The sequence below is a fragment of the Phoenix dactylifera genome, chromosome 6, assembly GCF_009389715.1.
Source record: "Phoenix dactylifera cultivar Barhee BC4 chromosome 6, palm_55x_up_171113_PBpolish2nd_filt_p, whole genome shotgun sequence".
Lineage (NCBI taxonomy): Eukaryota > Viridiplantae > Streptophyta > Magnoliopsida > Arecales > Arecaceae > Phoenix > Phoenix dactylifera.
This window is the reverse complement of record NC_052397.1, coordinates 4644318-4659930: the sequence shown is the minus strand read 5'-3', so window position 1 is coordinate 4659930 and position 15613 is coordinate 4644318. Positions and strand designations below refer to the sequence as shown.

The 15613-nt window shown below is 39.4% G+C and overlaps 2 protein-coding genes across 7 annotated transcripts; one reads left to right on the top strand and one right to left on the bottom strand.

Moving 5' to 3' along the window:
- Nucleotides 1-1405: 1405 nt before the first annotated feature.
- On the top strand, nucleotides 1406-3472 carry LOC103702656 (RING-H2 finger protein ATL3). The gene has a single exon (XM_008785175.4). It carries the CDS (start codon nucleotides 2178-2180, stop codon nucleotides 3087-3089), a length of 912 nt encoding a protein of 303 aa, XP_008783397.2. The 5' UTR covers nucleotides 1406-2177; the 3' UTR covers nucleotides 3090-3472.
- A 6252-nt stretch (nucleotides 3473-9724) lies between these two features.
- Nucleotides 9725-12025, bottom strand: LOC103702647. Of its 6 annotated transcripts, none has more exons than XR_005512132.1 (5): nucleotides 11605-12025; nucleotides 10956-11280; nucleotides 10760-10849; nucleotides 10335-10484; nucleotides 9725-10238 (listed from the first exon to the last, which is right to left on the bottom strand). XR_005512132.1 is itself a non-coding variant. In XM_039127199.1 (4 exons), the coding sequence occupies exons 3-4, from the start codon at nucleotides 10841-10843 to the stop codon at nucleotides 9816-9818; spliced, it is 507 nt and encodes a 168-aa protein (XP_038983127.1). In that variant the 5' UTR covers nucleotides 10844-10849; nucleotides 10956-11280; nucleotides 11605-11989; the 3' UTR covers nucleotides 9725-9815. The 6 variants fall into 6 exon arrangements, 4 of the variants coding, with proteins under 4 accessions (XP_038983127.1, XP_038983128.1, XP_008783385.2 ...); XR_005512133.1 differs by having other exon boundaries at nucleotides 10414-10484; XM_039127199.1 differs by lacking the exon at nucleotides 10335-10484 and having other exon boundaries at nucleotides 11605-11989.
- Between the last annotated feature and the right edge of the window lie 3588 nt (nucleotides 12026-15613).

Sequence of the window (15613 nt, the reverse complement as noted above, 5' to 3'; positions counted from 1 at the left end):
ATCATTCAGAAATATATCTATGGATGGGTGAGGTGGAGGTGCTTAGTACTTTTTGAGATCTACTGTTTTTTTAATTTTTTTGGCTGTATTTGTACTCGTGATGCTTCTGGTTTTCCCAAAAAAAAAAAAAAAAAAAGAAAAGAAAAGAAAAAAAAAAAAGGCGAATGGAATTTATGGAGCCGGACCGAGAACCAACGCCGCGAGCAGAGATGAGAACAGGAGTCCCCTCGTATGTACTCAGCGCACCGAGCGAAGGGGAGAGTAATGCTGTATTGGTGCTAGTAACAAAATTTTTACCCAGGATAGCCCTTCAGTTGCACAAATGCATCTCAAATAAATGAAATTGTGTATCAAAATAGTAATAATAATAAATGTAGTTGGGTGAGTTTTCTTGCAAGTTGGGTCAGGTCTGAATCAACCCAAAATCAATTCAATTATACATGAGTTTTGGGTTTGCCCTCCAATTCAATGGTTTGCTTGACATGCCTTGATTGGAACCAACTAGCTTCTAGACCCAACGCAATTGATGGTGTTCCATTCTTTTTCCTCATACTTTGGTTCCCTTACTTACACACAAATAGGGTAGGCCAATTCATGGGCTGGGTCGGTTTTTTTGCAAGTTGGGTCGGTTCTGAATCAACAAAATTCTCTAATTTTCCTTTCTTATACTCTATCTCATTTACATGTGCGCGCACACAAAAAGTAGACCTCTTCATGAGCCGAGCAGCCCACTAGGCTAGCTCAAGCTTGAAGTTTTTGGGGCAAGCTTGGATCAAGATTTTATAACCGACCAGCTAGGCTGGGCCTGAAAAATAAGCCAGTTTATTAAACGGATCAAGCTCGAACTTCGGGATGAATGCCGGGCTCGGGCCTTTTTTTTTTTTTTTAAACTCTAGTTTTTTACGATAAAATTGTAGGTTTTGTTGACATATAATTTCGTAAAAGAACATCTAGACTCGTAGAGCTGTTATTAAGCACTGAAATTTGCTTAGGCTGGGCCGGGCCCCTTCACCTAGCACCAATCTAACAACAGCTTGCGTGTATGTGCCTATATGGATCAAATCAAATCGACTCCGAGTTACCTGGCCCTTAACCTTGACTTGACCCGATCTAACAGACCCAATCTTATCTAAAACCCAATCCACGCCAGCCCAATAAGATTGGTTTGGTTTAGTTCTCAAGTTGGCCCAAATCCATATACACTCTTCAAAGAGCCCATAAGATCCACGCCAGCTCAATAAGATTGGTTTGGTTTAGTTCTCAACTTGGCCCAAATCCATGTGCACTAATTTGCATTCAGGTCAGATTCTGTTTTATGAATTACAGCTCTGGATTTGGATTGATTTACATATATATCTGCATCAATCTACAAACAGAGACTTATAATTGTTATTTCCAAAATTTGGAAAGTTGAGAAAACAAAATTGTATCGAAATACAACATTTTTTTCCTTGGTCTTCTCCTTTATTTCCACTGCAGCCCCCATCATCACCGCCATCGCTCGGCCGCCGCCGCCGGCCTCGTCACCATTGCCCTCACATACCTAGACTCGTCCGGACCGGAGATGATGTGGTTGGGCCACACCTGTGGACTCTCAGCTGGGCCAGACCCAAGCCGGAAGTCCTAATCAACCCACAGCCGCCCAGACTCCCAGTCGATTTCAAGCAACGAAGCTGTCTCGAGACTCTCCGAAGCGCCGCCGTCGGCGTCGAGCTGGCAAGCCAGTCTTAACCTCATCCAATTTGAAAGCAAGGCCGCAGGGGAAGCCGCATCTTCTCAGCCGCAGCAGCCTTTTGACTCTTGGAACTTTCAAACATTTCCGCCCGTACCGGCACCCTCCATCTCAAGTTGGCTCACCTTCCTCTTCCTTCCCTCCCCCTCCCTCCAATCCCAATTCCATCTCCCCTTCCCCCTTTGTCCCCACTTAACTACTCTGCTCCCTCTATAAAACCCCACAAAACCCTCCTCCTCCACACCCTTCTTCCTCTTCCTCTTCCTCTTCCCTAACCATTAACTCCATAAGGCAAATCCATATAGATTTCTAAACATTCTCTTGGATTCTAGACAGAGTTATATGCACGATCTCTTTCAAAATTCCTTAAATCAAGAAGCAAACGTACATCAATAAATTTATATTTGTCTTATATTCGATATTGCATGAATATTATTCTAAGACGATGTCGCCGCCGGAGCAGCCAATGAAGAGCATGGCCGTGCTGACCACCGCGATCATGGTGGCTGCGGTGATAGTCATCTTCATGGCCTTCCTCTTCGCCTTGTTCCTCTACCTCCGCGCCAAGCGCTACTGGGGCGCCAACCCCACCCTCGGTCGCCCCCGCGCCCCACTCGCTGTCGCCGACGAAGACGGCGTCCCCTGTCGCGGCCTCGATCCCGCCGCAATTAAAGCCCTTCCTTCCTTGGGTTTTCGACCGGAGGAATTCAAGGAGGGCCTCGAGTGCGCCGTCTGCCTATCGGAGCTGTCGGAGGGGGAGGAGGCCCGGTTGCTGCCCGGTTGCAGGCATGGCTTCCATTTGGAGTGCATCGACATGTGGCTAAGCTTCCACTCCACCTGCCCGCTCTGCCGCAGCCCGGTGTCGTTGGAGAATGCGGATTCTGGCGTCGAAACGGCGGAGGCTTCTCCGGTGGAGGCGGTGCTGGCGGCCGGGCGACTGCCGGAGTCGCCGATTTTCCCAACAAATGTGCTGTTCTGGGGATCCCAGGATCGGGTCAGAACTGGAGGTCCGGCGACGGCAGCGGCGGCGGCGGGCTCGTGCGAAGGGAGTTCGAGTTCTGTGGGCTCTTCATCAGGAAGGCCTGAGGGGAAGCTGGTGATTGATGTCCCGCGACGAGCGATGGAGGGATACCAATCTCCGGTTTCGCCACTGCCGTTGAGTAGGCTATCCGTGGATGACATCAAGTCTCCGACATCGGCGAGGTTGAGGTCACTGAGGAGGCTGCTAAGCCAGGGGAATCGAGGGATTGGTTCTTCTTGCAGCCTCCGAGGTGGTGATATTGAGCAGGGAGTAGCAGGAGTTGGAGTTACAGTAGATGGGGGTCTTCTGATGCCAAAAACATCTACAAGTTCGTGAATTGGTTTCACGAATTGCTTTCGGCAATCGAGAATTATTGGAGAGTGGAAGGAAATCTGGAGCACAAAATACTGATAGCAAGCTTGGAAAGTTAGGAATTTCAGGTGTTTGAGATGCAATGGTCGCTTGTAAATGGTTAGCAGCTGGTTTGCCAAAAAATTTGTACAGAAAGGAATCAGCTTTCATAGATCCAATTCAAAATCCAGCTCATGGTCCATAGAGAGTCATTCGCTCTCGAGTATAACGAATGCTGGGTCTAAAAGAATTTTCTTTAAATGCATTTTGGATATATGAATTGATTCATTTAATTCCATCATTGCAAAGTGTTAAATTGAATTCTCTGTTTGCCAGGATATTTGCTATCCATATTACTATTCTTAGTATCTGTTTTTTCCGAATTGAATACTCACTACATCATTGTTGATTGATGCAATTAGAATGACAGTCTTGATTTTTCTTGCTATTGGAATTGTTCAATCTGGAAGGATGTATCATGGAAGTGACTTGTTTTGCTTGGTTACGGTGCTTGTAGATACCCCGAGGCAGTGTGATTTGTTTTACTATTCTCTCAGCATTGGCTACTTCGTGTTTGAGATGAACTTTGCAATATGTCCCTGCAAAACAGGGCATTGAAGTCTCTATCTCTGTCATAGGGAGACAAAAAGACAGTGCACGGGGAATAAGTGTAACATTGTTCATGCGGTCGAATTTTATATGAGAATCAGATTCACTGCTTAGATGGGTTCCTTAAGAAAAGAATGGAGGATATTACAGTGTGGTTATGATTGGATACTGTGTAGACAAGCTAAGAGGGAGTGGTATTTTGCACTGCTTGAAAATTGATGTTCTGCTTCGGTCTTTGAGCCTTAGAAGTTAAAATAAATCCAAAGGGCTTGGAGATCAGAATATCTTGAACATTTTGCCATGCCTAAGATCACCTATGCTAATCATGGATTCTTGGTGTTGATGTAGACAGGAATAGCTGATGAGATTGGATGCCGTCCGCCATTTCTATTCGAGATCATTTGCTTTCTTGACTAATGGCGGCTTTCCATATGGGCTGCGGGGTCCTACTTGAATCACAAAAGATAAGTTTTGATATAGATGGGAGGTCTCTGATGAGTGATGACTTACTGCTTTCTTGACTGATGATGGGCTTCGTCGCATTCTTAATTTTCCTATGAACCTGAAAATTCCTCGGAAAATCCATACTTGCATTTAGTCTTGAGAAGAATTCGAAGACGTGGTGTTTTTTAGAACTGGATTTGTTGTTTAATGCTGTTTCCAAATCCTTATCTCTCCTCCTCATGAATTCTGAGATCACTTAACCTTCCCAGAAAGATCACGTAAGGATTTTGCTATTCCTTGAATGAGACTGGAAACTTTTCTTCTCTAATTTCGGACTACATTCGGGCTGGTCTGGATAAGAAGCAGGTCCTATCTCCTTTTTGTGGTTCGATGACTACGATTTGGTGAAGTTCAGGTCACGATTTAGCTCTTATACTGCGCTATCGGCTCCTTTGAGCCCTAAGTAATTCTAGGCCTCCAAACAAGGAAGAATTACCTACAAAGTAGAAACAGATATTCTCCTCATAGCACCTTGGATATAAATGAACTGTTTTATTTATCTGTTTATTTTTTTGGATTTCTGTGTCTTATTCACTAGACATCTCCTTTATAACCAGAATTTGTTTGTATCTTCCCCTCTGCTATTAGAGGTGCTGAAATTCTATGCTGTTTGTTCCATTTATCAATGTTGGCTCATTTTTTTTATGGAAATGCACATGGCAGAGAAATTTCATACCGGCTTCTAATTTGAGAGTTCAGGCTTTTCTAATTAACATCTACACTTCCTTACAATCTCACATCTCTTTTCATAGAAGCTTAGGCAGATACTATATACTATATAACATGCGTGGGCAGTCATCTCATGATTATAACAATGCTTATGATATATTGATTGCTAATCTGCCAAAATGTCCTCTACACATGTATTATTCGTAGAAATTCAAATTCAATTCAGATATGTGATGGTGCTGAAAGTTATGAATTTGAGAAAGTAATCATAAAGAAATGTGTACTATTTGTGCCTCGATACCCTTCCATCGACCTTGTTTCAGATCCAATATTTTAATTAATTTCAGAAAGAAACTATCTGGCAAGAAATTGCCTGGCATACTAGCCTAAAGTCAAGTAGCATTCATGTACATCACCCCTGATCCCAATTTCAGGGGAGAAAGTTTTCTGTTTCTGTTGATTTTTAAAGGTAATTTTCTTCTTGACTATCTGTATTTTTTTTTTCCTGAGATAAAGTTGCAGGATGTTTTTTCAGCTCTTTTTAAATGATAGTGGCTTTGACAGTTCAAGTCTTAGCTCTTCGAAACTCAAGCTTTACTAAGCAATTGGAGAATCAATCTTTTGCATTGAATAGAGTTTTAGGATGAGAGAGTTGAAATGAGATTATGCTGGATCAGAGAGTTGGAGACAGCATATGACATGAACAGTATTTTGAGAAATGCATAAGGGAAATCTTTAGTTCATGAGAAGTATATATTAACCTTATGATTAAGGGGTCACCATACAATTTTTCAGTTTAAATTCCTCATAGCGGCATTATTCTACACTCGCAGCTTTAGATCATTAAGATTTGAAAGTTGTCCTCTGTTTTTGTACAAGAGTCTCTCACTGACCAACCAGAGACATCATAAATAAAGGATGCGTATCAACTTGAGATATGAGGATGTCTTGACGACAGCTACCTTATCTTGCCTTCTTCTGACCTGAAGATCTGTGAGATACAAGTGCCACTCCAATAGCCATATACTTTGATGTCGAGATCTACAGCTTGTTAAGGTCTTTCATGATAAGTATAATATCCTAGGGGTAGATCCATCACTATTCTTAGATGAGATTCCACTCACCATTCATCCACAATTTGTGCAAAATGCGAGAGACTGAACCCAGCTCATAGTTTCCATTCAAATATTTGCTGATCATGAGCTAGTTTTGTTGTTGTCTGAGAAAATAGGTTGTGAGGATGTAGAAGGCATCCACCTACGCAAACTTGATACTTTTCTCCATAATTTCACTCGCTCACTTGTCTAATTACCTGAAACTCTCAAAACTATTTTCCTTGCAGCATCCATATGATTGTAGGAATGCATCAGCTTGATGATCTTTATGTTGTAATAAATCAAATCCAATAAACTAATATGAAGACTGAGACAGGTTGGACCACTTGTGTAGCTCTGAGCTGGAAGTCCTATCCTCTCTAATTAAAAGGATAAGATTTTTAATGAATCTATAGTGATGATCTTTTCCCTCCTCGGGCATCTGATCCAGTCTTGGGTCTTGTCCGTGAAGAACCAAAACGTACATTGGATCCGGGCTTCTTTTTTTGGAGTTAATGTGCAGACGACGACTTGGACACTTCAACTGCTGACAAATGGTGAATGAAGTTAGTATCTCAAACGGTGAATGGGGTTAGAAACAGTGTCGTGATGCGTGTGGTGGAGAATGCAAGCCAATAAGACACGAGTTTTATTTTCTAACTGGTCCCCCATTATTCAAAGGGTAGACGTCCATTTCGTCTCTTAGATGTCCGGTGGCCGCATGTGTAAAAAATATAAAAAATATAAAAAAATAAATAAATTTATCTCATTTTATCACCTTAAGTTTTTAGGACAAGTGACAATTTCAACATGATAAGAGAACGGTAAGAAAATATAAAAATAAATTTATCTCATCCTATCAGCTTTTAGGACAAGTAGTGATTTCGACAGCATGCACCAAAATTTTTTTCAGACCAAAAGAAAAATACCTAATACTGTCCTAAATAAGCTAGATAGTATTACTTTTATTCCTTGTTCAAAAATTTTCACCTTCCTTCAAATCCTTGCAGGATTTTTTTGTTCTCCCCAACAAAAAAAATCCTTGCGGGATTTCTGGGGCTGCTTGCCCATGTTATGGAATTTTGGGTTTGTTGCAGCTTCCAAAGGTTGTATTTATCTCTGTTTTCTTTGCCTGTAACGTATCAGTTGGGTAACCGTTGCTTTCAGTTCTTAGTGTCAGAAGTCCCAAGCAAAACCCGCTTCAATGTCGGCGGTTCTCTTTCCCCTCTTAAATGACCCCAAGATTGGCTTCCCTGTGTTTTGATGAGGAACCTACGAAATTTTTTCTCCTCTGAGAGGACTGGTACAGTGACCATTTCTGAAGCTCGTGGTGTAAGCGTGCTTTGGAGTCCTATGTCGTTGCGTTTTCAGTAAGTTAGGTGAGAAGTGGGTTGGCCACCTTTTTGTCACAAAAAAAAAAAAAAAAAAAACTACCAACTTCCTTTTGGCGCATTAGATGATTGAGAAGCACTGTGTATTAATTAGCATCAGCAGGTACTAAAAAAATAATTTTTTTGAAAAGTTAATAAATATATTATATCTAAAAAAATAGTTTTTGTATATTTTATTGCCTAAAAAAATAACATATTTCAAAATAATTTATATTTAATTGAGTATGTAGTTTTGTATAAAATAAGTGTTATGCTTTTAATAAAAAAATTTCTTGTCCGATCCTATCTAAAAATTTTAAAATATTTTTTTAAAAATACGGATAATTAGATTTTTTATATTTTATATGATTTTTTAAATATAAAAATTTTATTGTCATGTGAAAAATATTTTTTTTATTTATTTTGTTGTTTTTTTAATGAACTAAACGAGTTTTAAATAAACTGCAGTTCTGTTGGAAGAAGTGCTGCTGAATTTACATTACTCGATAGCTGAAATGATTAGTAGAAAACAAAAGTCTCAATCAGACCTGGGCAGAGGTGGAGATAAGTATGATAATTTCGTATCCTTGGGACAGGCCCGATCCAGCAACGAGCACCCACTTGCTACCGAAGACACTTTAAAATATGGTTCCAAAGCGAGAGAAAAAAAAAAAAGGACACTTTAAAGTATGGTTGTTGCCTCTACCTGTGTACGGTTTGCACTGCGCTCAAGTAAATATTATTTTCAATTTGTTATCTCTTAAAGTACCAAGAGACTTTTCGTGTCGACGTTGACTACGAGGTTACTTCTTGGTGAGCTTGTGGGAGGAAAATTGTTGAGCTTTTCTAGGTTCTGGTTCTCTTCACTAATATGTATTAATGCAGAAACTAAGTCTTTGAGATTCTTTGGAAAAAAAATGTGATTTCGTTTGGGCTACCCATGTTTACCGAAAAATAAAAAAATATGGCTGTCTGAATAGCTTCTTTACTGCATATTATTATAATTTTTTTAAAAAATTAAGTAAATATTTTTTATCAGTATTTTTTAAAAATTTTGTTGACTGTATTTATGGCAGTGTAAAGTGCGAAGCGTGGCTGTACCAAAAAAAAAAATTGTTGTGGTTCAACGGATGCTACCTATCAGAATGTGATTTATATAAATATCTGGTAAGCCCAAATCACTTGAAGTGTTTGGTTCTCCTGTTCTATTATTTAAGGATAGCACGTACATATGCTCTCTGACTAAAAAATAGTTGTCAGTGTTCGGTACGGTAGGGGAAGTTGGAGATGAAGAAAAAAAAAGAAAAGAGCTGAGTGGAGGGGTTGGTGGATCTCAAGACCAAGGCATTTGAGCAATGATTATGAGCTATGAAGTTTGGGGAATTGTATAATATTTGCTCTGTTCCACCAACCAGTCCTCAGCTGGTTGGCACCGTTCTCCACCAGAAGGTTTAGTGTTCCAACCTTGGTGGTAGTGTAATATTCCGTACAGAATGTCTGACTAGATTAATATCAATTATTTATTAGATAGATTTTAGATATATATACAGAATTAAAAAATTTAAATAATACTTTATGATTAATTTTTTTGGATGACATTCTAAATTATAATAAATAGTATTATAACGGATCTAACCCATAACTTATATGAACTATGAAACACTATAGTACGGATCTATTTGAACTAACTATGAGCTTATCATGGTGATTGTGATTGGATTTGAATCCTTAGTTTGATGCGGACGTATGTAACATCTATTATTCTTTGGGTAGATCTTGGATACTTATATATAATTAAGAAATCCAAATAATACCTTCCGGCTAGTATTTTTAGATGAAATTTTGATTTGTTACATGTGGTCTGCCCACCATATTTTTACAATCAAACAAATAAAAAGTGTGAATTTCCTAACTTTTTTTTCAAATAATAATAATAATAACATCGGTTGTCTGTTATCTTCTTCTTGTTTTTTCCTACTTTTTTGACAGACAAAGGAGGGAAGGCCCATGGATATAAATTAACACAGTTAAAGGAGATGCACCTTGTCATGATCACATTCATGTAGGAGTAAGTTTGAAGGGCATAACTAAAGCCTCATACTCCATTGGAAACTTTGTTGCTGAGTCTCAAGTTGGAATGTTCTTGATTATGAATACCAAATCTGTGGTTGTTTTTAACTGATGTATGAAATACATTTTTAGTAGCAGGTCTGGTTGGAAGTAGCTAGATGGTTCAAAATAACTCATTATTTTCAAGATTATAGCGTTGATGAGAATCGATTGCGTCGCAGAATCCATTATGAAAGAGATGGATCTGAAACTGCAGAGGAAACTGTCAAAAAGAATAAGACACCATGTACAACTCTCTAATCTATATTCCAAAAGGGAAAAAAATGACCCTATATTCTATTACTGAAGAATGGCGATCCAATATTCAGATGTTCATGGAAAAAGGTTCTCTTCGCTTATGTGACCAGGTAAATTGGTCCAAAAGCCTGAACAGCAGAAGGATGACTTTGTTGGGCTAGACGCAGGTAAGGTACTTCATTCTCTTCTGCTTTTGTAGGAGTGAAGCAATGAGCAAGGGGCCCCGATGTCGATCGTCGAATGCTACGCTGGATGAGAGCCAGGTTACCTCCATTTCCAAATAATGGACCTGAAACTGGACCATGTTTATGATTTGGAACATGAGAGCAATTTGAGGAATTGGTTTTGAATGTTCCACTCTGCTTTGAGCTCTTCTTGCCAAGCTTAAACCAGAAGAACAATGATCTTTTCCATGACTTTTTGTTCTTTGTAGCTTCAACCTCAACCTTCTTTTCTTCTGAGTTCGATGGTGACAATGAGAATTTCGCATCATTTGCATGCTTTCTTTCTTCTCCTAAAATCTGATCAAAGAAGGAGAGTAATCATAGTCAGAAGTGCTCATGCCAAATCAGTTCAAGAATTTCTCTAGAATATAGTAAGTTTTGCTTTACTGTTACCTTTCGGATTAAAATGAAACACAAACCAGACACAAGATTCGGATAACCCAATCATAAGTAATGAGAAGCTAGAATGCACCTATAATCCTCTAGCATTCTCTTCAATTGAAAATTTGGCATTTACTGACATCATGTTGCACTTTGCAAAATCTACAGAACAAAGTCCATACAACAATTAAGCTCAAACCGCAGTATACCACCCTGTCTCCACCAATCCAAATGCGACGAAATCTGATTAACTGGTGCTGCTATTAGGATTTCAAGTGAATGCTCAATTGAATTCTGATTGAGTTATTAAAAATGGACTTCAACATCTGAAGTGAAAACACGCACAGTATAAAAGCCCCTTACTCTAGCACTTCCATTCAGCTGTCCAAAGAACAACGAGCGGAAAACAAGCTAATGTTTAGAGTCAAAAGAAGTACCTTTGAGAAATCCAACTGAGCATCATAACCAAGCTCATTGCAATCAGCGATCTCATTCTTAGGGAAAACAGGAGCTCTCTTCATCCTTCTCTGGCAACCCACAAAAAAGAGCTGCAATGAATACAAAAAACTCGAAGACAGAATGTGCAGGATATCATAACGCAAACAAAACAGCCACAATAAACTCCATATGTACCTTTCTGGATCCATATGAGCAAAACCCACCAACCAAATTAAAATTTTCAACAATAAAACATTGGCTTGTTTTGCACGTAAATGCTAACTGGAAGCTTGCAACACCAAATAAAGCTTCCTTCTCACCAGAAAGCCCAAAAAAAATGCAAACAGAATTTAAGGAGACAGTCTTTGTCAAGAGATTGGCAAAGGAAGAAAAAAGAACAATAAGAAAACCAAGATCACTCTACTTTCGATCTCCTACCAAAACGATGGAAGATGAACAGCTTCTCTCAACCTGGCGGTGATGAATTGTGGAGTGGGAAGACAGCAAGGGAATGCTACAGCTGAAAATATAAGATTTATAGACAGTTGATTAAAAAGACAAGACAATTATTATTATTATTATTATTTAAATTTATGGAACTGTGGGTATTATGATAAGAAAATGGGCTCTGGTAATCAGTGAGCACTTATGCCATTATATTTATAATCATATGTCATCTAAGAAGAAAAATAATGAAAATAATCTCTTCAATATAAACAAGAAAAAAATGAAGTTGCTATAGCAGTCACGTACTTATTGATGATTTATACGAATTCTTACAAAGTTAATGAAGATTTGAAGAATCAGTTTGATATAACCATAAAAGATTTACATGATTTCTTACCAAATTGACGAAGATTCGGAGAGTTAATTGTATCCCATGTATCAGTATAATTAGAGAGAACAGAGAGCCATGCTTCGGAAGGAGTTAATTATATTTCTCAATTCTGATTTTGTAAAAGCTATGCTTGCCGCTGTTGTGGGGTTTGTCGGAGTTTGTCGAGGGACAAAATCATGTGAGGAGAAACATGCGCTGGCCGGATATCACGGGCAAGAACATGGCGCAGAGAACACGGCAGGACATGCCGATAATTCGTTGAGCTCTCCCTTGAAACATGGCATCCATGTCCGTTAAAAAATCTATGTAGGGAAAATGGAAGAGAATAACTGTAATAAAACATGGAGGATTCCGCTAGATCTTTTGACCATGAAGTTTCCACCTTTTCCACTGCACAAAAATCTAGTGTTGTCTGTTTTGCAACTTTGCAAGCCATGTTCGGCCATGTTCTCTGCGCCATGTTCTTGCCCGTGATATCCGGGAGCTGTTGGCAGTAGAGCTGTTGGAAGTAGAGTTGTTAGAAGTAGAGCTGTTGGAAGTAGAGCTTTTATAAAAAGCTGTTTGCTGTTTGGTAACTACATTTCTAAAGTGCTGTGGCACTTTAACATTTGTTTGGTAAACAAACTGAGAAAGTACTTTTGTATGACAAAATGACCATAAAGGACATTATTAGTATTATACAATAGTGCATAATAAAATATAATATATATTAATACATAAATATATGATATAGTATAATATTAATGTAATGTAACATAATATTATTATAATATAGTACTATAACATTGTATACTATAGGATAATAATTTAAAATAATATTAAATTATTTAACATAACATAATATTATATTATATTATATTTATAGTATAATACAATAATAAATGTATAAAATATTATAATTATTAGTATAAATTAATTTTTTACTCTTTTGATGACCATTTATTTCTCTAACAAATTTTCTAACTAGGTGAAAAAATTGGTTAAATAATTACTAATATTTTTATTTATTTATTTATTTATTATTTTATTTCATTGAAATATATTTATTTATTATTTTATTTATTTATTTATTCGTTCATTTATATACATATTTATTTATTTATTTATTTTTCTTTATTTTTCTTTATTTTTCTTTATTTTTCTTTTTTTTTCCTTTTCTTTTTTTTCTTCTCTTTTTTTCTTTCCTTTTCTTCTTTTTTTTCTTTTCTTTTTTCTTCTCTTCTTCTCCTTCCTTCCTCTCTTTCCTTCTTTTCCTTTCTTCTTCTCCCGCGAAGCCGGCGGCGCCGGAAGGGGGACCGGGCCGCGGGAGGGGGGCCGGGATGGCGGGCCGCGGCGGCCGCGGGAGGAGGGGGCCTCGGGACGGGGCCGGGACAGCGGGCCCCGACGGCCGCGGGGGGAGGGGGGCTCGGGAGGGGGCCGGGACGGCGGGCCCCGACGACCGCGGGGGGAGGGGGGCTCGGGAGGGGGCCGGGACGGCGTGCCGCGGCGACCGCGGGGGAGGGGGGCTCGGGAGGGGGCCGGGACGGCGGGCCCCGACAACCGCGGGGGGAGGGGGGCTCGGGAGAGGGCCGGGACGGCGTGCCGCGGCGACCGCGGGGGAGGAGGGGCTCGGAGGGGGCCGGGACGGCGTGCCGCGGCGACCGCGGGGGAGGGAGGGCCTCGGGAGGGGGCCGAGACGGCGGGCCGGCCGGGGAGGCAGCGGCCATGGCGGCCCCTTCCTCCCCTTCCTTTTTTTTTCGGTTGTGTGGTGGGTCGCAGCGGCGGGGGGCTCGGGTGGGGGCTGGGGGGCGCGGCCACGGGTGGCCGGCGTGGTGGCTGCCTCCCCCCCCCCCCCCCCAAAAAAAAAGAGGAGGGCCGACGGCATTGAGGAGAAGGAGATAGAGAGGGAGAGAGAGAGGGGGGGGATGGTGAGAGAGAAAGAGGCGGTGGGATTGAGGAGGAAAAAGAAACTTTTAAATGGGGGTATTTTGGTCAAAAATACAGCTTCCCGACAAAGCTGAAAACAGCGTTTTCGGAAAGCTCCAAAATTGAGCTTCTGCCAAAAAGCTGTTTTCAGCTTCCCGCAAAAGCTGAAACAGCTTCTTGGAAATTTTACCAAACACACTTTTTTCCCTAAAAGTACTTTTGGAGGGCCAGGAAGTGTTTTTTGGCCCTCCAAAAGCTCCCCCAAACAGGGCCTTCATCTGTGGGCTTCATTGTGTGAGGAGGTCAACATTACCCACTTGAGCAAACAGTTTGCCAAGCAAGATATCAAGAAAACCTACCTTCATGCTAATCTGGGCGACAGGTTTGCCATTTTTTTTTTCTCAGTTACACCGTTGCACCTACTTATTTGCTATCGCACCTACTGCTTAGCTAATGTTTATCCCTTCCAATAATTGGATTTTATGTTATGGACCTATTCAAGGGCGTACTTTCGAAGTAACACTTGTGATGGCTTGGTCGGCCCCGGTCCACTTGACTAGCCCGACTTGAATGCTGGACCCGTGCATGTGTCTTACATGATGAGCTGCAGTAGACTTCTGGTAGAAGTCTGCTTTCTTGTTTGAAGCCGGCGAATTCTGGTAAAACTAGAAGATCTAGGGCCACTAGAATTCTTCAAAGTCGGCGACTCCTAGTAGAAATAGGAGACGTTAGCGGCTAGAACCCTAGATCACCTCTATAATAAGATCCCCTCCGTTTTATGGTCCTCCATTGGCGATCATCGCGCCTCTTCCTCTCCTCCTCTCTCTTTCTTTCTCTTTCTTCCTTCAAACATATCATTCCCTAGCATTGTGCCCATCGAATATCAATGCTAGAGAATACCACCAAAACCAAGTTTAATAGATTTGCCTAATGAAGTTTGAATGTCTAAAATGGAAGAGGTAAGTAAATCTTATACTCCTTACTAATTTTCGAACTTGTAAATAATTCTGACACTCCTTACTAGTTTTCAAATTTCTATATATTTTCCATTCTTGTGATTTAAATGCAAAAATAATATTAAATATTGATTACATCATGTTTTCTTAAAATCAAGGATCGAGCATATGATATTGCAAAACTCATGATTTACTACGAAATAATGGTTATATGAATATTTCAATATTAATGACTTGCTATAAAATACAAACTGTATATTTATAACATTTGTATTTTTATTATGAAAAAAATGAAGCTGCTATAGCAGTCACGTAATTATTGATGATTTATACGAATTCTTACAAAGTTAATGAAGATTTGAAGAATCAGTTTGATATAACCATAAAAGATATACATGATTTCTTACCAAATTGATGAAGATTCGGAGAGTTAATTGTGTCCCATGTATCAGTATAATTAGAGAGAACAGAGAGCCATAAAATACAAACTATATATTTATAAAATTTGTATTTTTATTATGAAAAGAATAATGTCATGATTGTTCAACTATTGAAGGTTTAATTATGGACTATGAACTCTTTATAGCTATTTAGAAATTTATTTATGTATGATTTAAGACAATATAAGTTAAGAAAATGACTTAAGAAAATTTGTTTAAAAAAAATGGCAAAAAGTTCTCAGATAGCTATGTATAGCTTTTGAAAGTGGAGTAGATCAACATCCAAAGCTAGTTCCATATAACCTTATCAGTGGGTAGTAATAGTTGGTATACGACCCTTCCAGCAGATAATAGTTGTTGGCATACGACCCTTTCAATGAGCAAAAGTAGTTGGCATGCGGCCCTGTTAGAGAGTAATAGCAGTTGGCATACGATACTATCAATGCATAATAGTAATTGGTATTTTGTCGATTACAACCATGCCACGAGTATAATAGTGACTTTAGTGTTTAGTCTAAGATAATTATTATAAATTATGATATGACAAAATGATAAATGATTTATGACTTTATAAAGTTAGCATGGTTTATGATTTAGCTTATATATTGGAAACCATATTTATGTAATTTGCAAGATTTATGCATGTATAAGAACATGATTGATTTATGATTATACTATTATTGTGAAATGTTCTATCTTTTAAAGGTAATTATT

Bases quoted from the DNA above. Each gene is read 5' to 3' on its own strand.
- LOC103702656 (XM_008785175.4), top strand. From the start codon at position 2,178: ATGTCGCCGCCGGAGCAGCCAATGAAGAGCATGGCCGTGCTGACCACC.
- LOC103702647 (XM_039127201.1), bottom strand. From the start codon at position 10,843: ATGAAGAGAGCTCCTGTTTTCCCTAAGAATGAGATCGCTGATTGCAAT. The intron at 10,239-10,759 runs GTACTTCTTTTG...TTCTTTGATCAG, and splicing joins CTCAGTTGGATTTCTCAAAG to ATTTTAGGAGAAGAAAGAAA.